Below are 22,743 nucleotides of genomic sequence, written 5' to 3' on the forward strand. Positions count from 1 at the left end.
CGCAATCAAAGACATTTTAATGAATGGAGTAATAACATATATTAAGTTGTGTGTTACTTACTTACTTTATGTGGATAACTTAGAAGTTACAACTAAATAATCAGTTTACATAGTTTTAGCCAAAGATAGTGTTCTTAAAAGGGAATATATGGGCTGCTACTATTAGTAATTTGGTAATTTCAAAGTTCAAAAATACGTTGAACGTTCCTTGAAATATTCATCTATGTAATTTTTATATTTTACATATAACTATCAAATTAGTCACATAAAATAATATATATATATATTACTAATTTTATAATCAAAATATATTTGATATTAATTTTTTTTGTAATTAAAATATTTTTTTAAACAAAAAAAAATTCTCCCTTTTTCTTTTTTTTTTTTTGTTCTATATCTTTTATTTTTTGATTCACTTTATTTTTCTTATATATTATTGTTAATGATTAATTATTAATTTAAAACCAAAATATAAAAAATAACATTCTTTAGTTATTATTAAAATTAAATTAAAATATTAAAATTAAAATATATATGATTAATTTTACAATTAAAATATATCACATAATATTCAATATAATTGAAATAAATTTTTTTTTTTAAATTAAATTCTCTCTCTCCATCTATGTTTCTTTATCTCTTTTCTTCTTCCACCCATTATATCTTTTTTATGTATTATTATTAATTATTAATAATTTGACAATTAAAATAATTTTTTTTTATTTTTTCCCTCTCTTTTCTATATGCTCTCCTTCTTCCACTCAATATATCTTTTTCTTATTTTATATTTTTAAATAAAACAAATAATTTATCATTTATATATTAATATAAAAAGAAATATTTTAGAAAGAAAATGAAAATAACAGTCTGGTAAAAAAATATATCAATAGCACCGAATAACCATCAATCTGACAGAACTTTATTAGCCGACTGACCGCCAACCTACCAACCAACCACCTATGATATACATTGACCATGGACTGGCTGACTATTCGTTGAAAGACTCAAACCAACTGTTAATGTCGACTGAGCGACAACCCGACAACTTATCTTATCCAATTGGCCAACCAAGCTCGAGTGGCCAAAGATCATCCAATGATCAATATCCACCAACGATCAACGACTAGCTACCTCCTAATCTTGATTGATCTGCCATCATCTTTCCGATACCGAATTAGCCACAGTTTACCTACCTACCGTTCGTGCATGTCGACCGATGATCACCCGTCGACCTATTTGACCAACTGCCTGCCGACTGACTACCTATTCCAATTGATTTATTGCGCCTTGACCAACCACTTATTGATCTACCTCGATCTATCGATCCACTGCCAACCTACCTGACTTATTGTTGTACGACTAGCCCACATCGAACTACTACTGATTGGCCTCGGTCAACACAGACAACTGACCTATCACTGGTCGACGTCGATAGAACAACTCAGTCGATCATCAAACAACACTTGGTGACCTAATCTGCCAAAACTCTAATAGAGTGTTAGGCAACCCCAAACTATGAAAGTTGATTCCATCTCCCATCCTAGGATGTCTGTCATTTGACCATAAGTGACTCCTTGGGTCACAATAGTTTTTGGCCCTGGTTTTGCTAGGCTTATTAGAAATTTTGTTTCTACGGTCTTTTTGTACTCTCCCTTAGTCCGGTGAGTATTTTGCAATATATTATAGGACTATGATTAAGTCCGTGTAGGGTTGATGCTATTGACAACACTATTGTTCCGAGGGTTACTTGAAACGTTGATTTTGGCTAAACGTGAGTCCAGATCCCTTAGTATGGCAGCGTCCGATCTCTTAGGTGGCGAGGTGCCGCCTGTCCGAGTTTCTCGTGAGGAGGTGGGGAGGTAGTACTTACAAGAGACTCCGATACTTAAGTTAGCAAGGGATTTAGACAAATTTTTAGTAGATTAGAACGTGTGTAATACCTTGGAAGAGGGGGGTGCTTGTGTATTTATAATAAAGTTGATAACTACTTTTGTTGAAGTAGTTCTATTTTTTCTGACGGATAACCATTTCCTTTATCTTTGGAGTTTATTGGAATCTATCTTTTAGAAAAGATAGAGATAGTAGAAAAGATTTCTGGAGATAGTTACCTGTCTTGGGCAAGTAGAGATTAGCCTCCTTATGTCGGTGTCCATCTGTGACTTGTCGAACAGGCCACTTTTTTTGGTGGGCCTTTTTATCTTATTGAGCCTGATTTTTATTGGGATAAGATATGAATAACTATATATTTTTTTCTTTTTTTAATTTGATAAAATTTGTAACGTTTATTACAAAAAAGTTAGATACCATTAATTTTTTTAAAAAATTAACATAGACATACAATTTATTTAAAAAAACTTATAATTCCGAAATATTGGTATGGGCAAAATTACTAGTGTGTATATATATAATTTCGTTTATTTTTTCAACAAAATAATATAATCAGTCATTAAATATGTCATTCATAGTTGAATAATAATTTTTTTTATGAATATTAAATATACACCTCTATACCATGGATGTGATCTGTGAACATATATTATTGTGGTAAAAAACATTCTTTAAGCTTCTGCTTTAAACAACATTTTTTTTTGGGTGGAGTCCTTTAAACTACATTTTTTTTTATACAGATGGGATTATAAACCAAAATCCAAAATTAGCACTAAATTTGTTGATTAAGAAAGACCAAGTCAACGAATTAATGGTCATTAGGTGGTTCTTAATCTGTTTTATACATAGAGGTTGGTTTGTTCATATGACCGTGGTCACATACAACAGTGAATAGATTTTCTCTTTTTAATATGGCTAAAATAGGAAGAGGATTGCTAATTATTTGTTGTTTAGCTAAGAGTAATTCCAATATATTCGGAACCAAAAGTAGCTAATAAACTATTTTTTGCTCAATATAATACCCACTCCTTTCATCAATTATTTTACACTTTTCCAATAAGCAGCCTTGGAGGGCCTTCCAAGGTTGGTCGGTCATAACCATGGCTCATCATCATCACCCTAAATTATTAGCTTCTTCTTTTCTCATCCTCTTTACTTTCTCTTCTCTTTCAACATTTTCACATGCACACTTTCTTCTAGAAGAACTTCATTTCAACAATGAGAGGCTTAAGAATGCCTATGTTGCTCTCCAAGCATGGAAACAAGCTATCTACTCTGATCCTTACAACACAACCGCTAATTGGGTTGGCAGCGATGTTTGCTCCTACAATGGCGTCTTCTGCGCTCCCGCTCTCGACGATCCCTCCCTCGACGTCGTCGCCGGCATCGACCTTAATCATGCTGACATTGCCGGACACCTTCCCGGAGAGTTAGGCCTCTTGACCGACTTGGCGCTTTTCCACATCAATTCCAACAGGTTTTGCGGAATCGTACCTCCATGCATGGAGAATCTAACCCTCATGCACGAATTTGACATAAGTAACAACCGATTCGTTGGTGGATTTCCCAACGTGGTTCTCAAATGGTCAGACATGAAGTATCTGGATCTTAGATACAACGATTTCGAAGGGTCTTTGCCGCCGCAACTGTTCGAGATGGATCTGGATGCAATCTTCTTGAACAATAACCGTTTCACCTCTGTTCTCCCTGCCACTCTCGGCAAATCCAAGGCTTCGGTTATTACTTTCGCTAACAACAAGTTCACAGGCTGCATTCCGAAATCGATTGGAAAGTTGAACAAGTTGAATGAGATTCTCTTCATGGGGAACAAACTGGGTGGTTGCTTCCCTCAAGAGATTGGAATGATGGAGGATTTGAATGTTTTGGATCTTAGCGACAACAATTTTGTAGGTACTCTGCCTAACATGACGGGTTTGCAGAACGTGGAGGTTATAGACATTGCAAGGAATGAGCTTAGCGGTTATGTGTCTGATTCTGTTTGTCAATTACCTTCTCTGAAGAACTTCACTTACTCTGATAATTACTTCAACGGGGAAGCTCCAGCTTGTGCTGTTGCTGTTGCTGCTTATAAGGGTTCAATTAGTACAACTGTTTTTGATGACTCAGGAAATTGTTTGACTGGAAGGAAGAATCAAAAGAAAACTAGGGTGTGTTTGCCGGTACTAACTCGGCCTGTAGATTGTAGCAAGGCTTGTGGTGACGGAGAAGGAGGTGGTAATAATAATAATAATAAGGCCCCCTCGTTAACACCGAAAAAGTCACCTCCAAAGCCAAAGGTTAGTAAACCACATTCACCACCACCACCATCACCACCACCACCAGTTAGTTCTCCTCCTCCTCCTCCATCCCCTGTTTACTCACCACCACCACCACCTACATACTCTCCTCCTCCTCCTCCACCAGTGCACTCTCCACCGCCACCAACTCAATCACCTCCCCCACCACCACCAGTTTACTCTCCCCCACCTCCAACTATGTCACCTCCTCCTCCTCCACCAGTTTTCTCTCCACCACCACCACCAACTCAATCACCTCCTCCACCCCCTGTTTACTCTCCACCACCACCAACTCAGTCCCCTCCTCCTCCTCCACCAGTTTACTCCCCACCACCACCAACTCAGTCACCACCACCTCCACCCCCGGTTTACTCACCGCCGCCACCAACTCAGTCACCTCCTCCTCCACCCCCAGTGTTCTCTCCACCACCACCAACTCGGTCACCACCACCTCCCCCAGTTTACTCGCCACCACCACCAACTTACTCACCTCCTCCTCCAACCCCAATATACTCACCACCACCACCAACTAAGTCACCTCCTCCACCCCCAGTTTACTCGCCACCACCACCAGCATGGGATGATGATGTCGTCCTCCCACAACACTTTGGATCTGCATACAGGTCACCTCCTCCACCGGCTATTATTGGATACTAAGAAAGAAAAAAAAAATGTACAATGCCATTAACATCTTTGTCCTATTCACTGTAATATCAAAAACATGTACACAAAGTTGAAGTTCGTGAATGTGAATCCAAATTTAACTGAATCTTAATGCTATTTTATATTAATGTTAATGCAGCTTTCTCTGTTTCTCGTTCCCGTTATTTTTTATCCCGTTAGGCCGTTAATACATCCGTGTCTTTCGAATAACTAACTTTCAAATAAAGTTGAAAAAAGAAACGAGAAATGATACGTAGTTTGATTGTTTTCTGGACCTACGTGGAAATGTTGTAAAGACTTTTTACTATGTGTTGCAAGGTTAAAACGACGTCGGTTGGTGCGTGGCTTTTCCCATACGCCGAAAACACTTGAAAGCGACACAGTATGCTTTCTTTCTTCTTCCTCCGATCCCAATCCAAAACGAAACCAACGTAACATACTCACCGCTACCATTTCCACCATCGCATGAATCTCACTCTTAATTTCAATCCCTATTAAGAAATTCGAAGTAGAAATGGATGAGAAAACGCAGCCTCTCAACAAGAAAAACGACGACGACGAGGAAGACAAAGTAGTCGCTGAACGACAAGAGCCCAATCCGCCAGCTGCCACCGGAGGCTGGGGATTTTCGTCCTTCTCCTTTCTCTCCGATCTTCAGAAGGCCGCTGCCGTTGCCGCCGAAGAGATCTCTCGCAATGTGCGTATCGAAATCAAATGTCGCTTTTGCTTGCGCCTCCAATGCATTTTCTTTCAATCCGTGATTTTGTTTTCGATTTGTTGTTCCAGTTATGGTTCAATTCCAATTATAAGCTACGGTTTTTGTATTTAACATTTAAGAAGCGTCCATTGTTTAGATCCATAGGGCAGAAGTAGTTAGTAGAACTTGTTACTTATTATGCAAATGGGGGATTCTAATATATGTTGATTTAGGTACTAGTAGAGTATGTCATTTTTGAAGTCTTTCCAGTTTGCATAGCATTTCGATGCTTCCGGGGAACACTATATTAGGGTTTATAGGTGTCAACATAAAATGAAAACGTGGGAATTGAAGTGAAGGACATTAAATTGCAGTGTCTTTGGTAACAGGGCAAAAATATATGTGTGCCTAAATTGGTATTTGCCAATGACTAATGCTATATGTTCATAATCCTATATGTTTCAGTTGGTGAAAGATATAATGTTAAATGAAAAATTAGATGCATTTATAATATGTAGAGTGTTACAATATATTTTGATACTTTAAAAGTGTTTAGGATGAATTTGGTACGAGGATTCAGATTTATTCACTTGGAATTGGTCATGGTTTCAAAATGCAGGCTGCTGCAGTTGCAGAGACAGCTTCAAAGAGCTTTGCGGAGTTGCATGACGGTGCTGAGGATTCAGAACCAGAGAAAGATGCTGCTGGAGAATCTCCTACTGAAAAGGAAAGTGATGATGAGGATGACAAATTGAGAAAATCTGCGCTGGATAAATTGGAGAAAGCTAGTGAAGATTCATTACTTAGCCAGGCAATAATAAAAGGATTACTTTCCCTTTTCTTTTCTGGGAGGATGGGGTTGGGATTGTTAATTTGTTATTTAGATGTCAGATCTTCAATGCATTTCCATATAAGACCAATTTTTAGCAATCTTGTCTGCCTGTTTATGTGGAATCTCATGTCTCTGCCATGAGCAAATATGCAAGTTTCATGTTCGAAGTCCCTTTTGTTTATCTTTCAAAATTGACGTTTTAGAGGGGAAGGGAAGAAATTTACTCTTCAAACCTTTCCGTTCCTTTTCTTTTGCTCCAAGACCCCAACTCACAAACACCCCTTTGTGATCCCCGAGACTAGTGGTTTGTGAAGCTTCTAGCGTATCCTTTTTATGGGTCTCCACCTGAAAGTTTTGGTTTTTGTCTCATACTGTCTTGACTATTTAATTATAGGCAACATTGATGAGAAAGATAATTGACAATTTAAGTTGCAAATTTTTATTAGGGACAAATATTAGTTTTGTTTGTGGATGTTTATTGTATGCTTTGTCAATAGCTTTTTCTTGTTTCTTTGTGCTCTTGTAAGGAGGGTCTCTTGTCCTCCTGTCATCTTGCATCTTAATTCTTTTTGTCTTAATTATATTCATCTTTTATTAAATAAAATAATTATGCACATTGCACTAAGTGCTTATAGTTAGCTCCATTTTGAGTGCAGAGCTTGAAGGTTTTTGATAATTCTGTTGAGACATTTGCTTCTGGAGCATGGACTGCCTTGGGAAACGCATGGAGAGGGAGCACTGAATTGGTTCAGAGGTATGATTTATCGCTTATAGGTCATTTGCTCTTGACAGATACTTCCATATATTTTGATGGAAATAAACATCTATTGTTGAACGTGTAAATAGTGTATTATGATGTTTACCTTCACTTTAGGAGGGAAAATGAAAAACATAAGCCAGATCTATAAATGGTTTCTGTGGTTATTTGTTTTGCAGTGGTCAATGCATTGGTCTTGTTCTATACAGAAAATATTATAGATTTATCCTTTTTCTAGTTCCAATTCTCAATGCCACTCATCTATGACTGTTCAGGATTAGCATCCTATGATTAATGAATTCTGACTTATTATTTTCATCTCTGTTCTTATGGGATACACTGATTTTCATTCTCTTGGCTTAGTGTTTTGTGCTGTGATTTGACCTGTATGAATTATGGGTGTAGGATAGGGATACAAGTATACAATAACTAGTTTACTAATCATATCGATATTTAAACAACTCCTAAAATCTAAATTTGTTGAATCTCTGTTAATAGTTTCACGTATGGTTTAACAATGACTAATAAGGTTTATATGATGGAAACACAGTATTCCTTAAATTTTCTTTCAGTCATGTCTCTATTAAAGTAGCATAAAACTACTAGACTAAGTAGTGCCTCTTCTAATCTTTTGGTTTTTTCTCAAATATGCTTTCCTTCTCTCTCTTCCACCTTTCTATTTGTTTTTCGTTAGTGTATGGATTTGAAGCATATTCTGCACACCGAGAAAAGCTTTTCATTGTGTGGAAGATATGGCCTTTTGCTGTTTTCTTGCAATTTGTTCCGAGTCTTTGAATACTTTAATAACATCATGAGGGACATGGTTGCTTTGGATCATATAAATTTTTTCCTGTGTAACTGCTACTAATATGGATAATGGCTGTGATCCCTGATCACTAGGCTTGAGAATTCAGCATCAAACCTTGCAGGATCCGTACAACAAGGTGGGCCTCCAGGTTCTAATGCAACTTCCCTATTAGAGGTTTGAAATACTCATGCCAATCTTCTGATGATATTCGTCAATCGTTATCATTTGTCACTAGTTAGTAGTTACATAGTTACACACTGTATGTATTTGTTGTGTTACAGACTGGAAAAGCTTTTACTGCAAAGGGAATGCAAGTGCTTGAATATGTTGGTAAGGAGACAATGGACCTATTAATCAGTGAAACTGGAATTGATGTTGAGAAGCCTAATACAGAAGGTGGAGAACAAAAAGATGAGGATCAATTATCAGAGGAAGTGACATTTGATCGATGCTTTTACATTTATGGAGGTCCGGAGCAGTTGGAGGTAAACCTTAATGATGTTGAATTTGGTTGTTTAGATTTTGCTTTTTGGAAAATCATTTCACATGCAATACTCTCAGGAACTGGAAGCTCTGTCTAGTCATTATGCCCTGTTGTTTAACCGAAGAAAAGCAAAGTTATCAGCAGAGCAAAAGTCTGTATATGATGGGAAACTGAAAGAGGTCCAACAAATTTTTAATTTGAGTACTGAAATGGATGGAACCAGTGCTGATTTAAACAAAGGAAAGACAGTAAAGAGAGAAAATGAAGGAAGCGGTGATGAGATGAAGAATTTACATGATTCAAGTGTCAACAAGGCTGCTGAAATGGCTGCAGGGTAACTTAATCATTCCATGATATTAATATTGTGTTTAATTTTGATGCATCAACAGTGTAGAAGTGTTGCCCTGTCGTCCAATTAAATTCTTTGGTTGATCAGAGCATTAAAGTAGTGGGTAAGAAAAAAAAAATAGAAAAAGGACTTGAAAAAAATATTTGTGTGAAAAAAAGAAGTAAAATGAAATTACAAATGTACTTCATGGAAGTAGGGTAAGAAAAAGAATCTGTCATACACCTAAACATCTTGGAGAAGTGTAACATCCCAAAATTTTTGGAATCTAATTCTAATTAAGATTACTTTATTAAATTAGGGATGATTATATTCTATATTTGTTTGTTAATAATAATTAAAGTGGTCCTTCAGAAATACACAACGTTGCTAATTTGAATGTTTGGAAGCGCAATAATATTAAGCACAGACTGAAGGTCATAGGATTATTGAAAGCGGGCCAAGGAATTTCTATTGCTTCTTGTATGTGACGTTATAAAAAGCACTCTTTTGTGTTACCCCTCCTAATTAGTTCTGGTTTTTTATTCATTTGTGTTCACTGCATAAGTATGCTTGCCATTTTTCCCTATTGATTGAGGAAGCCTGCTTTGATTTGTTAATGTATGTGATGAATCCTGTTGCATTTTTTTGCAGTTTTACGAATGTGTTGGCTGGGCTAGCTGTTAATGATATAATTCAGAGAACTACTGGAAGATTAGAATCTCTTCATTCTGAGGGAGTTCATGTATGCGAACATACTCTTGAATTTGGTGTCAGAATTTGAATATCATCTATAAAATTCAGTTTTAATTTTTCATTTGTGTTTATTTTATAAGTGAGAAAAATCAAATTTGCTGCTTTCCTTTGCAGAGACTATCTGAAATGTGCTGTTTTTCAGTTTCTCAACTTCTAATGCTTGGCAAATCCATCATTTCTTGTGCCAACAAAATCGAGGATGGAGAAGTTGATGAAGATAAGGTGAACATAGAGTGGCCTGAAGATGTTTCTGCCAAAGCCAAGATCATAAGGTTAAATGCCCAGACAATGATAGGATACGTGGAAGCAGTTTCGAACAGTTTTATTACAGGTTTGTTTCCTAAAAATAATTAAGGCCCACTTCTAACTAGAAAATAGTAAAGCATATATTTTTTTTAAAGAAATGGATATGTCCATATATCTTGGACTTCTATTTATGTTATGATATGAGATATTAATATTAATTATGAAATATAAAAAGATATGGCAAAACTTATATCCAAGACTGTTTTGTGTAAAAAACGAACGTTTGTTTGCGTACACATTCTCTTTAGATACCAAAAGGAGTTATGTTTAATCAGAACCTGTTTGTTGTTGCCGTGAGGCCATGTGAAACGGATGTGTCCATAGCACCTCCTGACATTTGTTTGCAAAAGTAATGTTAGGAATGCCACCAACAGCGTTCTGCAGTTCAACCAAGCAAGCTATTCGCTGATTTGATTGTGATCACAATTACATTGTTTCTGTTATATTATCATAGTCTAGTAGTTGCTTACCGAGTCACTCTTACGAAGTTATGCTCATCATTTTGCACTTTTGATGCATTTGTCAGGCATATCTGATGTAACCGAGGCCTATCAAGCTGCCATTAAAGTTGTTACTACTCCCGCCGAGTCTCGTACAGATTCTCCCCAAAAGTTGGTCCCTGAAAAAGCCACCACTTTCTCTGAACACCTTCGAGCTGATCAAGCCACAGCAATAAGCAAAATCCAGGACGGGTTGCAGTTTCTTGCACACGTAGTCATCTCAACCTCCATGAATGCTGCTTGAGAACCCCCATGTTTTTATTTGTAAATATATTCACGGTTTAATTCGATAAGAGACACCACTCCACTATGTTCATTGATGGTTGTATGTTACTCGGTTCACTCTTAGCCTAGTATCTGTACCTGGACAAATTTGTCCTTTTAAATTCATTCGAACAGCATTTTCTTTTTTATTCTTTAATTTAGGGAGTTTAGAAATGCTCACTGTTCATCAATGCGCTTGAGGTACGTGATTTATATAATCATGTAATAAAATGGTACATTAACTATATATGTAGCAGCTACATTTGGAGCACAAGCAATTTTTATTTACATAGCTTATGTGATGTGTTGACTAGTGATGCACGAGTGTTAATTTGTGTATAAATAAGGGTCTAATTTTTGTTTATTTACCTTATTTATTTTGGTGATTCAATTGGAATCACTCATCATATAATGTTCACGAGAAATTTGAGGTTGAAGTATGGCCCTACCATAATTTTGTCCACATTTGTACCCAGATACATGTCCACATTCGATGTATCTGAAGACAACCCACATACGATGATGCTAAACAGGAAGAAATAAAGTACAACATTTGTGTTTATCTTATTAACTGCTAAGTGATAACACAAATCAGAGCAAGTGTGCGGTGAGAGAAGAGACATGGGAGACATAGACCCAGCTTTCATACAATCCACAGAACACCGTGCCAACAACCACAAGAAGTTGGTGGAAGTTGTTGAAATTCCAGTCATAGACATGTTGCAAAGCAGAGAAGAACTTATCTCCAAGATTGGAAGGGCATGCGAGGAGTGGGGATTCTTCCAAGTAACCAATCATGGGGTTTCCTCTGAGGTGAGCTCAAGAGCGGAGGCTGCGGCGAAGATGTTCTTCGAGCAAAGCACGGAGGAGAAGAGGAAAGTGAAACGAGATGAAGTGAATGCCATGGGGTACCATGATGGAGAGCATACGAAGAACGTAAGGGATTGGAAAGAGGTGTTTGATTATCTTGTTCAGAACTCAGCACAAGTTCCACTCATTGAGTCCCATGAAAAAGAGCTCAGGACTATTACCAACCAATGGCCTCAATCCCCTCCTGATTTCAGGTAATCCAAAATTTCAAAACAAGATAATAATAATCTGTGATTAAGAATTTGTTAGGTGTTTCACTAACTTAGATTGCTACATTTAAAAACTATAATTAGATGTAAACATGTTCTCTATTCTTAGATTGAAGATGATGTTTGATCAGGGAAGCATTGGAGGAGTATTCCAGGGAGGTGGAAAAGCTAGCATACAAGTTGTTGGAGCTGATTTCATTGAGCTTGGGGTTGGCTGGTGACAAGTTCCATGGTTGCTTCAAGGACCAGCTAAGCATGGTGAGGCTCAATCACTATCCTCCGTGCCCGTTCCCTGATCTAGCTCTCGGTGTCGGCCGCCATAAGGATAGCGGTGCCTTAACCGTGCTTGCCCAAGATGATGTTGGAGGCCTGCAAGTTAAGAGAAAATCAGATGGTGAATGGATCCCAGTTACACCAACCCCAGGAGCATTTATCATCAATGTAGGGGACATGGTTCAGGTAAGTTTCACTATGACAGTTTATAATGAATTATAGGTCCAAGTTGGTAATGAATTATGGATAACATCAATTAAGAATATAACAATATACTTAGAATTTACCAAGAACTTGAGAGTCTAAATTAAGATAATTGTTTTTCAAATCCATTTGATTGATTGAATATGTATGCTTGTGTCAAAGGTTTGGAGCAATGACAAGTATGAAAGTGTGGAGCACAGAGTGGTGGTGAACACAGAGAGAGAAAGGTTCTCCATTCCATTCTTCTTCTTCCCATCTCACAAGGTTATGGTGAAGCCTGTGGAGGAGTTGGTGAATGAGAAAAACCCTCCAAGGTATAGAGAATACAACTGGGGCCACTTCTATGCTCACAGAAACCGCACTGATTTCAAGAAGCGTGATCTGGAGAATATCCAAATTTATCACTTCAGAATTTTGGATTAGGAGTAGTAATTTCATCTATGTATTTAGCTTCACATATGTTGTGTTTCCTACTTTTCAAAAATAGTCCATAAATAAATTTAGAATTAAACCTTCCTTTTAAATGTTTTGTTTACCTATTTCCATAGTAAATAATAACTTAATAAGATAACGGTTTAATTACTCTGTTGGTCCCTATAGTTTTGCAAAGTTTTCAATTAGGTCCCTATACTTTTTTTCCTTTTAATTGGGTTCCTGTACTAATTTTTTTTTTCAATTGAGTCCCTAAACTTTTTTTTCCTTTTATTTGAGTCTCTGCACCAATTTTTTTTGTTTTACTTAGGTTCCTATACAATTAAGCCAATTACTACCAAGAGGGACCTAATTGAAAAAAAAATTGGTACAAGGACCCAATTAAAAAGAAAAAAAAGTATAGAGACCTAATTAAAAATTTCGCAAAATTATAGAGACCAACAGAGTAATTAATCCTTAGATAACATATGTATTCCTTCTTTTAGTGTCCAATTTTTTCCCCCTAAACTACTAATTTTTAAAACAATAACAATTTACTGTTACAAAAAAGAAAGAATTTTCTATTTCTCTTATATAAATATAACTCCCAATATTTATATTAAAAGAAAAACTATCATTCTTTTCAAAACTAGTTATCCACAATCATAAAACCATCCCAATTATGCTCTTTAATGCTATTTTCTTATTTTCAAATGAAAATTTACTTCTATTACTTTCAAAAAGTTAAAAGAAAATTTGACGGCCGCATGGAAAGAAAAATAATCTATATTATTGTTGTTTAGAAAAAAATGCACACTTACGTCACAGACTAAAATTTTGAATGTAGACAACCTTTGCCATGCATGTGCACACGTCACACAACTAAGAAATTTCCAAATCCAAAATCATAATGATTCTCAACGATATCGTGCAGCCTTCTCTAATCTTAATCTCTACTCTATAATTCTATTTCTCTTTGTGTTTCTTTCTAACTTCATTTTTTCCTTTGTTTTGTTTAACGAATTAACGTTGCATATTTTGCCAACACTTCACCACCTACTCACCATATACAAACAAAAACACATGTCTAGGTTCAATGCATCAACACACATCAAATTTTACACTACACTAACACCAATCCTTATCGGATTTTGAAGCCATATATTAATTGATCATCAGTTCATCACTCTTCCGTTCATCACATACTACTAATCAAACTAAAGGAATTAGCATAATTAATTAGAATGGGAGAGGTGGATCCAGCTTTCATCCAAGACCCAGAACACAGGCCAAAGCTATGCTTCAGTGAAGCAGAAGGGATCCCTATGATTGACCTCTCCCCATCAAGAGAAAAAGAAAAAGACCCTTCTGCCCTTGATAGGCTTGTGAAGGAAATTGGCAGTGCATGCAAAGAGTGGGGGTTCTTTCAGGTAATCAACCATGGGGTCCCACTTGATCACAGACACAAAGTTGAAGCTGCAGCTAGAGAGTTCTTTGGTGAGAGCAAAGAAGAGAAGAACAAGGTTAGAAGAGATGCTGTGAAAGTGCTTGGTTACTATGACACAGAGCATACCAAGAATGTTAGAGATTGGAAAGAGGTCTTTGATTTCTCTGTTGAGGAACCTACCTTGGTCCCTGCTTCTCTTGATCCTCATAATCAAGATGTCACTCATTGGCATAATCAATGGCCTCATTATCCACCATACTTGAGGTTATTCATTATTATTTTAAGAAATAACTAAACTAAGATTAAAAGGCCTTAGCACATAGCATTGATTAGTCTCATATTTATAACCCTTTTTGTTGTACAGAGAGGTATGCCAAGAATATGCTAAGGACATGGTGAAACTAGCATTGGAGTTGATGGAACTTATTGCTCTGAGCTTAGGTTTGCCACAGAAACGGTTCCATGAGTTCTTCAAAGACCAAACAAGCTTTATAAGGCTGAACCATTATCCACCATGCCCTTCACCACACCTTGCTCTTGGAGTTGGTAGGCACAAGGATTCTGGTGTGTTAACCATTCTTGCTCAGGATGATGTTGGTGGCCTTGAAGTGAAGCGAAAATCTGATGGCGAATGGGTTCGGGTTAGGCCTACTCCGAATGCTTATATCATTAATGTTGGTGACATGATTCAGGTACTAATTCACTAATATTGAGTCAAAGTGATCTTGAATATTGATCTGAATAATTAGAAATAATGTGGCATCATTGTAAGAATATAAAGTTGTGTATTGTTGTTGCACAGGTTTGGAGCAATGAAGCATATGAAAGTGTTGAGCATAGAGTTATGGTGAATTCTGAGAAAGAAAGGTTTTCAATTCCATTCTTTTTGAATCCTTCACACTATACCATGGTGGAACCATTAGAGGAGCTGGTAAATGAGAACAACCCTGCCAAATACAAGCCTTACAATTGGGGCAAGTTTTTAGTCACTAGAAAGCACAGCAATTTCATGAAGCTTGATGTTGAAAATATTCAAATTTATCATTTCAAGGTTTAGATGAAGAGAGGGATTATGGAAAACATGTTATGCTTCATTTACTTAGAAATAAGCAATGCTGATGTATATTTTTTACCTGTCTTGAATAAAATTAGCAATTTTGAAAGTAAATCAACAAATTTGATAACCACAGCATTGCTTTGTTTACGCATTAGTTTGAATCTCATGGCAAGTACAATACTTATTTCAAGGAAATAAAATGACTAGGCTTTAATTTTATAATGTTCACAATGCAAGAAGTAGTAACAGGCTTTCAAACCATGTTTGTTAATAAACAGCATCTGTGTTTAACACAAGGCACAATTAATTGTTTGAGTACAAATAGATATCAGGAACTCTTAAATTCATTCAATGAAAATGAGTGTATGTTACAATAAGAGCAGTACTAATAGAGCTTTGAATTGTGATAATCCTCGTTTTAGATAGATAAAGTGTGCTTCCAAAACAAGAGGGAAACACAGTAGGTGATACATCAAAGTTTATGATATCACATCACAAGATCACAGAACAATATACACAAAAATGGGAAGTTTGAACAATAAATTCCCGTACAATATGCCTATCTCAATGAACACACATGCCAATTCATACCCAACCTCCTATTACCATGTTGCGTCTCGAATAGCCACAACCATATTACATAATAACCAACCTGAAATCAAATGTAGGAAAATCTTTCACATGAAGCAAGAAATAAAGCAATCTCCACTGTGCCTTGAAATAACCTACCCAGCAACTCTACCCGCTCCCTTCGGCATGGCCATCAGGAGGGGGAGATGCCACAAAACCATATATGGATCCAACTAGTCAAGTAATCGTTATCACATGAAGCCAGATAATGCTCTTGCTTGAACGGCAAATTTCTGGGGAAAACATATAGAAAATGTAAATTATACCAAATTGACTTATTGACACATCCAGCTAAGTGATGGATATAAACCAAAAAATGGGAAAGCACATACAATTATAAACAAGGAAAATGAAGAGGCAATATGAGAATCCAAACCCAATAATCTTCTAAGGACGGGCGCTCTATTGGATAGTGAGTTATATGCCATTGCCCAAGAACTGCAAGCAATAATCGAAACATTCTCAACTATGAAACAAAGTTTAAAATATAACAGTTGATAGGTTTCTGATAGCAAAAGAAATTGACCTTTTCTTTCTCGACAAATATTGCAAAGACTGGAAGGAAGCTCCAACTAAATTAAGAGAGGTGATGACATCAGAGGTGTTCCACACCAAAAGCAGATCAAGTAGTTCAATACCAGCAACATTTCTCTTAATCCATCTCTGATACTTCTTCTGGAAATAATCTACAATGCAAACCAGAATAAAAACAGATAATCAAGAAGTAGGACAACTATTCATAAGAATCCACAAATAAATTTAAATTTACATGCCACTAAAATGTTAGGAAAAAAAATTCAATGCTAATTGTCTTGCTTTATGCATTGTGCAAACAAAATATGTGGTGTTACCTTGATGTAAATATTTATCATAAGAACAGCTTCCTATTTTCTAAGTTGGAATCCTCTTCTTTTTCCATAGTTACTTTTAGATGCCACAACTGAAATCTGAAGGATAAGCCATGCCTATGCATTTACATACACGATTTGTTGTAAACATAACACTCCATCTCATGTGCTAACCGGGTTATTCCACAAACTGTGGATAAGAGTATGCAGTAACCAAAAAATAAAAAATAAAAGGGGAATTTAAGCGACTGTTTCAAACTAAGCAACAAAACAAGCAAATTGAATTTCTTATCAAACAATTATATTGTTGCTTTCGAGTACTCAACCTTGCAATATTGCTAAATTGAGTTCATAACTCATTATTCTTCTGTATTTTCTGTTTTCTCCACTTATTTCTAAGACAAGTTTGCTAGTTCGTTCATAAAGAGAATTTATTTATATCAAGTTCCAGGAAGTCAGAGATACTGCTGGATACATTCAGAAATGGAAATGTGGGAAAATCAACTCTAACTAGTTCGAATCACATAAATGGTTCTTACCTAAATAAGTTTGAAGCTAGGGTAATTGGCTTATAGCTGAATGTAATTTCCTTTGCATGCTACCTAACCAAGAAAATAAACTGCATTTAAATATTAATTTCATAAATTTAATGAAGAAGAATAAAAAAAATGCTTTAATTGAAAAAAATGACATGGACAATACTTTAATCAGTGTTGTACCCAAAGGAGGAACTGGGTCAGAATTTGACCATCTTGAGGATTCAACATTTTGCAAAATGGAATGATGAGACCAAGTATTTGTATCTTCCCATTGAAGCAGCAGATATCGGCATATTGAAATTTGAAAGTATGCCAAGAAGAAAATGATTTGCAAGAATCCCCTGCATCAAATAAAATTAGAAATTTAATGTGGGTTTCAGATATATTGCATTTGTAATGAAAATGGAAAAAAGCAAACAATGTTATTACCTTTTGAGGGTATCAATCTCCGTATATGGATATGTTTGGGATGTGAGCTATCTTGGCCCGATCTTCTCCACTATCAGGGTCGTATTTGCGCTTTAGGATTGGACAACCACAGATCCGTAGTGTGTGTATGTTGGTAAGGCAACGGTCAGCTTCATCCAATGACTCTAATTTAGGGCAATACCTAATCTCTAAAACCCTTAGTGATTGGAGGTTGCCAATCTGCTCTGGTAAAGCCTTCATGTCCCGACAACGGGAGAAGATGATTGTCTGCAGAGAAGAGAGCGCATGAGGAGGATCACGACCTTGTGTGTGTTTCCAGAGGTCAAGCTTGTCGTCATTGAAACTAATCTTCAACTCTTGAAGTTGAGAAGGAAGATATTGCAAGTGTCGTGACAGAATCTGAATGGCTGACGATCTACTAAGGTCGAGACTCTGGAGCGATGTGAGGTTTTTCATCCAGTCCACTGCCATTGCTTCTATCCCTGTAACTTCCCTAAGCCACAAGTGCTTGAGATGAGAGAGAGGAGAGATGAATGAAGAGTCATGCTTAACCATACATGTTTCCAACATCAGCTTCACGCTATTACCCCCTCCTAACTCCAACTCAACGAGGTGTGGGAAAGAAGGCATGCAGGTCAACTTTGGACAATTATCAATTCGGAGATAAGAGAGACGGGGAAAAGGAGGTAGAGAAAGATGGTTTTGAGTCTCATTTGCATTCTTCTGCCATCCTCTCAGGTTGTTACAGTAATTGATTACGAGTTCCTCCAAAGACGGGAAAAACACATCACCAATATTTTCATAATAATCCATCCACTCCAGCGATCCCATATGATCAACCTTGAGCACACGAAGGCAAGGCAGTCTTTCCAAAGGTGGGAGATGTTTGCAATTGGGAAGATCCCAGAGAAATATGCGAACAACATTAATTAGCGAGATAAGCCAATCTGAAAACCTCACTCCTGGAAAGCCTTCCAAATGTAGTGATCTCAGATTTTGATGGGGACAAAGATTATCCAATAACACCAAACTCTCACTCTTTCTTATTTCATATTCACTGGAATCAGAGCATCTGATCCCCCATAACAGTGAAAGGTCTTGAATGTGTTTCTTTGATCTCATATTTGTCTCATTAGATTCCGATGCCGCGTCCTTTACCAAACCCAAATTACGAATGGTCAATTTGCCTCTGAGGTCAACAAGCTCTTTCAGTTCATTCAATTTGCCACTTGTATCTTTTTTGTTATTCCCTACTACAAAACTTGACAAGGATTGCAATGAAAGCAATTTCCCCAATCCTACTGGCATGCCATCTTCAAAGGCTTTACAACCTTCAATGTCGAGCTCCTTCAAATTGATCAATTTTGTAATAATCTTTGTTGGAAAAACAAGTTTATTACAAAAAGTCAATATCAATGTATGTAAATAATTAAGATTGCCAACTGACTCAGGCAAACTAACTAAAGATTCACAAAATGTTAAATTTAATGTTTGCAAACAACCAAGATTGCCAATCGATTCAGGCAAACTAACTAAAGATTTACAACCTTTTAGTTTTAATGTTTGCAAACAAACAAGATTGCCAATCGATTCAGGCAAACTTCTTAGTTTTAGAGAGTATGAAAGATCAAGGTATCTTAAATGTTTGACTTTATCAATGGACTTTGGTAGCTGAGTCATAGAATTAAATGACAAATTCAAAGCACGAAGGCACTTCAGTTTTTTCATAAAAGAGAGTTTGCCCGCTAAATTTCTAGCAATGTTGCAATGGATGATTGTCCGTAATTTGCAAACATCAAGCACATCCAATGAACAAATGGTACTAGTTTCAAAAGCCACATGCATGGGTCTTCCAACAATTCCTTTTCCCTCAGTATGTAAGTAACAATCATTTCCAGCTACTGACGTTGCAAGATCATGCATCAAATCATGCATTTTTAAGAACCTAATATGACCATTTTCATCCATTAATGCATCCTGGAAGAATGACCTCATTAACAAAATCTTCACATAATTATTACCCACATCTTCCATAGATTGCGTTCCAGTTAAACTTGCAAGATAACCTTGGGCCATCCACAATTGAATACACTCATCCTTTCCGATTACCGAATCTTTTGGATATAGACAACAATACGCAAAACATTGTCTTAGTTCAGGACGCAAGTTTCGGTAACTCAAATTTAGGACCGGCATGATACTATTCTCTTCTTCACATAACCTCCAAATATCACCATGCAGAAGACTTGACCATTGATCAATTTCTTCAACACTTATCCGTAAGAAGCCTCCTATTATTTTGATCGCCAATGGCACTCCTTTACACTTCTTTGCAATTTCCTTTCCAATTGTTTGTAATTCAGATCTCATTCTGCTGCTATCTTCACCAAATGTCAGGTTCTTTAGCAATGTCCATGATTGCTCATCTGTCAAACCTCTCAAAACATACGGCTCGTCAATACCCATTGCTTTAGAAACCAATGTACTACGAGTCGTCACTAATAGCTTACTGCCTTGACCTCCGCACATCAAATGAGTTCTTAAATCACTCCACTTTGAATGATCTTCATTCCACACGTCATCAAGCACAAGCATATAATTTTGCCCATTCAATTCTTCTCGCAACTTTTGTTGTAGGGCCTCTAATGAATCACCACCAGCATCCTTCTTTAAAGACTCCAGCATCTTCTTCAAAATAGTTTTCACCTCGAAATCTTCTGAAACGCACACCCATATATATTTCTGAAAGAGGTTCTGGTCTTTAGCAGCATTGTACACGAGCTGAGCAAGGGCTGTCTTGCCTAAACCCCCCATACCAACAACAACAATTAAAGAAACATTTCGGTTCGGATGAGTTTGCTTCAGCAGGTTAACAATCTCATTCTTATTCTCTTCCCTTCCAATTATCTCTGATTGCAAAACGGAAGAACTTGTTTCCCTCCACGCACACTCATCTTGCTTAAGAATTACCGAACTCCGATTCAGGTTCAACTTAGACATCTCTTCAGCAACATTATTAAACTCCTTCCGAATATTCTCAATCTTACGAGCTAACTTAGCACGGAAAAGAATTGGATTCACAGACTTGGAAAAGAAGCCACGCACCTGACTCATTCTTTTGCGGCGCAAGTCTTTGATGAAGACATCATCAAGCAAGTCATCAGCATCATAGAGCACTTGTTTGAACCTTTTGATCCAGTGGGCAACAGTAGCATCCTGGCCTTGTTTGAGCTCAGCATCAGAAAGCACGAGTTTGATGGATTCCAAAGTGGCCTTCAGCTTCTCAAGGTCATCCATGACTCCATAGATCCTCCCGATTTCACGAAAGGCAAGTGAAGCAATCTTGTTGATGAGTGAAGTAGCAACACCATAGGGGATCTGTTCAGCCATCTCTCTCAAAGTGCCGAAGGAAAAAGATGAAAGCAAAATGCAGTGTTTGAAGGAAGCGGTTGCAAGCAATGAGTGGAGAGTCAGAGTACGCGGTGTTTATAAAATATAACTGAAAAAGTACAAGCAAATGCTTGCCAGCTTTCCACTGGGATTACTTTAGAATTATTGCGCTCCATGACGAGAAAACAAACGGTTTGGATTAATTGGTCGGCAAATCTAACAAGATTATGAATTTTAAATCCTTTAAAGTCAACAAGTTAATAAGGTAGTAAACTGAAGGATTTCTATTAATTTTATAATTTTTATAAAATATGTGTTTTGTTATTTTAAGTTTTAACTTAGGTGTGATTAATTTTTTAGTTTATCATTTTACTAATTGTTTTTTATTTTGAAAATTTTAATTGCATTAAGTGATATTTTATTAGCTAAATAAGTAACCCTACAATAATCAATATTAAATGAGAATATGTAGGTATAAGAATTTATAATAACGAATTGCAAGACTACCAATGCAATAACAAACAAATGGGTCAACTATTATATAAGAATCCATTAATAAACTTGCGCTTGATGTACACCCGCCATTGATAAACTTACACTGGATGTACATCCGCACATAAAACATATGGCCAAAATGACTATGAACATTTCATAGGAAATAATTTAGCAAGTGATAATTTTGAAATTAATATTAAAGAGTCGAGCATCATTTTTATCTCTAATATTTGGAGTAAGTCCTATTTGTATATTTATATTCAGGGACGGAGCTTAGTTCAGACAAGAGAGGGTCATGGCCCCCAATTTTTTATAAAATAATTAGTAATATTTTTTTAAAAGATAAAAAATAGTTCAATTGACTTAAATACTTTACTATGATTTAAAGTACCCAATGAGTTCAATAAGCAACACTTCCTCTATCTTTAAGTTCAAATATAAAAAATTAGATATTTTTTATTTATTTAATTTAATATTATTTTATATTTTACTATTTATTTAATTTAATTTTTTATATGATAAAAAAATAGAATATTCAATAAGTATTAATATTATTGTATTTGTATAAATTTTAATATTTGTCCTTCTAACTTCTTCTTTATATATTTTACATGATATATATATTCAAATTTTATATAAAATAATAATGAAAAATCAAAGAATTGATGCATTTTTCAAGAGAATGGCTAATATTTAAGAAGGAGGGCATATAACTTTTATAATATCAACATCAGTAGATAGTTCTTCTACTTTAATAAATCACGAAAAAAGTGAGATACAACATTTAAAAGTTCAAAAAGTTACATCTGATGAGTTTGACCTTAACTTCTTTGGAACGAGACCCTAGAAAACAGCTTTAAATTTGGCAATATCACTCAAACCAAAGAGATGAGATTAGACGAACTTATTTTAAATGGGATCCATATCAAAAGTATCTTAACAATTATCCTCTATCTGGCCCCCCAAAATTTTGTTTCAAGTTCCGCCACTGTTTATATCCTTGACGTTTATAAAAGTAATTTAATTTAATGTTATTCTGCCATAAATTACACATCATGAGCTTTAGTTGAAATTCTAAAATTGATAATCTACTTCAAATAATAGCTCATCTAAAGTTGAAACCAATTCTCGCAATATTTACATAATTCACTTTTTTTAAGGACATAATTGAACCTGAACACAAATAGTGGGTACAATCTAACATATCCGAATGAGACCTAATTGATAATGAATTCATCCAAATGAAAATTATTGAAAAATACAATCTGATTTGTTAGTATAATTGACGACAAGATAACATTGAATCACTTTTATAAACGTTAGGGATACAAATAAAATTATTTAAACGTTAGAAACACAAATATG

The 22,743-nt window shown here is 36.0% G+C and overlaps 5 protein-coding genes across 8 annotated transcripts; 4 read left to right on the forward strand and 1 right to left on the reverse strand.

Annotated features, from left to right (window-relative positions):
- Window positions 1-2,951: 2,951 nt before the first annotated feature.
- Window positions 2,952-4,985, forward strand: LOC107621173 (pollen-specific leucine-rich repeat extensin-like protein 3). The gene has a single exon (XM_016323209.3). It carries the CDS (start codon window positions 2,988-2,990, stop codon window positions 4,839-4,841), a length of 1,854 nt encoding a protein of 617 aa, XP_016178695.2. The 5' UTR covers window positions 2,952-2,987; the 3' UTR covers window positions 4,842-4,985.
- A 118-nt stretch (window positions 4,986-5,103) lies between these two features.
- Window positions 5,104-10,863, forward strand: LOC107620753 (BAT2 domain protein). Its single transcript, XM_088487186.1, has 9 exons — window positions 5,104-5,544; window positions 6,164-6,355; window positions 7,033-7,130; window positions 8,034-8,115; window positions 8,223-8,426; window positions 8,503-8,759; window positions 9,405-9,495; window positions 9,621-9,837; window positions 10,339-10,863. The coding sequence occupies exons 1-9, from the start codon at window positions 5,362-5,364 to the stop codon at window positions 10,554-10,556; spliced, it is 1,542 nt and encodes a 513-aa protein (XP_088343312.1). The 5' UTR covers window positions 5,104-5,361; the 3' UTR covers window positions 10,557-10,863.
- A 106-nt stretch (window positions 10,864-10,969) lies between these two features.
- LOC107620758 (protein LATERAL BRANCHING OXIDOREDUCTASE 1) lies at window positions 10,970-12,656 on the forward strand. The gene is made up of 3 exons (XM_016322882.3): window positions 10,970-11,640; window positions 11,787-12,114; window positions 12,295-12,656. The coding sequence occupies exons 1-3, from the start codon at window positions 11,198-11,200 to the stop codon at window positions 12,553-12,555; spliced, it is 1,032 nt and encodes a 343-aa protein (XP_016178368.1). The 5' UTR covers window positions 10,970-11,197; the 3' UTR covers window positions 12,556-12,656.
- An 812-nt stretch (window positions 12,657-13,468) lies between these two features.
- On the forward strand, window positions 13,469-15,158 carry LOC107620756 (fe(II)/2-oxoglutarate-dependent dioxygenase 4). The gene is made up of 3 exons (XM_016322881.3): window positions 13,469-14,254; window positions 14,355-14,682; window positions 14,793-15,158. The coding sequence occupies exons 1-3, from the start codon at window positions 13,788-13,790 to the stop codon at window positions 15,045-15,047; spliced, it is 1,050 nt and encodes a 349-aa protein (XP_016178367.1). The 5' UTR covers window positions 13,469-13,787; the 3' UTR covers window positions 15,048-15,158.
- A 1,045-nt stretch (window positions 15,159-16,203) lies between these two features.
- On the reverse strand, window positions 16,204-21,097 carry LOC107620746 (putative disease resistance protein RGA1). Of its 4 annotated transcripts, XM_088487181.1 has the most exons (5): window positions 17,494-21,097; window positions 17,228-17,405; window positions 17,065-17,127; window positions 16,529-16,715; window positions 16,204-16,363 (listed from the first exon to the last, which is right to left on the reverse strand). In XM_088487181.1, exon 1 carries the CDS (start codon window positions 20,881-20,883, stop codon window positions 17,506-17,508), a length of 3,378 nt encoding a protein of 1,125 aa, XP_088343307.1. In that variant the 5' UTR covers window positions 20,884-21,097; the 3' UTR covers window positions 16,204-16,363; window positions 16,529-16,715; window positions 17,065-17,127; window positions 17,228-17,405; window positions 17,494-17,505. The 4 variants fall into 4 exon arrangements, with proteins under 4 accessions (XP_088343307.1, XP_088343304.1, XP_088343300.1 ...); XM_088487178.1 differs by lacking the exon at window positions 16,529-16,715 and having other exon boundaries at window positions 17,245-17,405; XM_088487174.1 differs by lacking the exon at window positions 16,529-16,715.
- Window positions 21,098-22,743: the final 1,646 nt, after the last annotated feature.

The sequence above is a fragment of the Arachis ipaensis genome, chromosome B10 (genome assembly GCF_059453495.1).
Source record: "Arachis ipaensis isolate K30076 ecotype BB chromosome B10, ASM5945349v1, whole genome shotgun sequence".
NCBI lineage: Eukaryota > Viridiplantae > Streptophyta > Magnoliopsida > Fabales > Fabaceae > Arachis > Arachis ipaensis.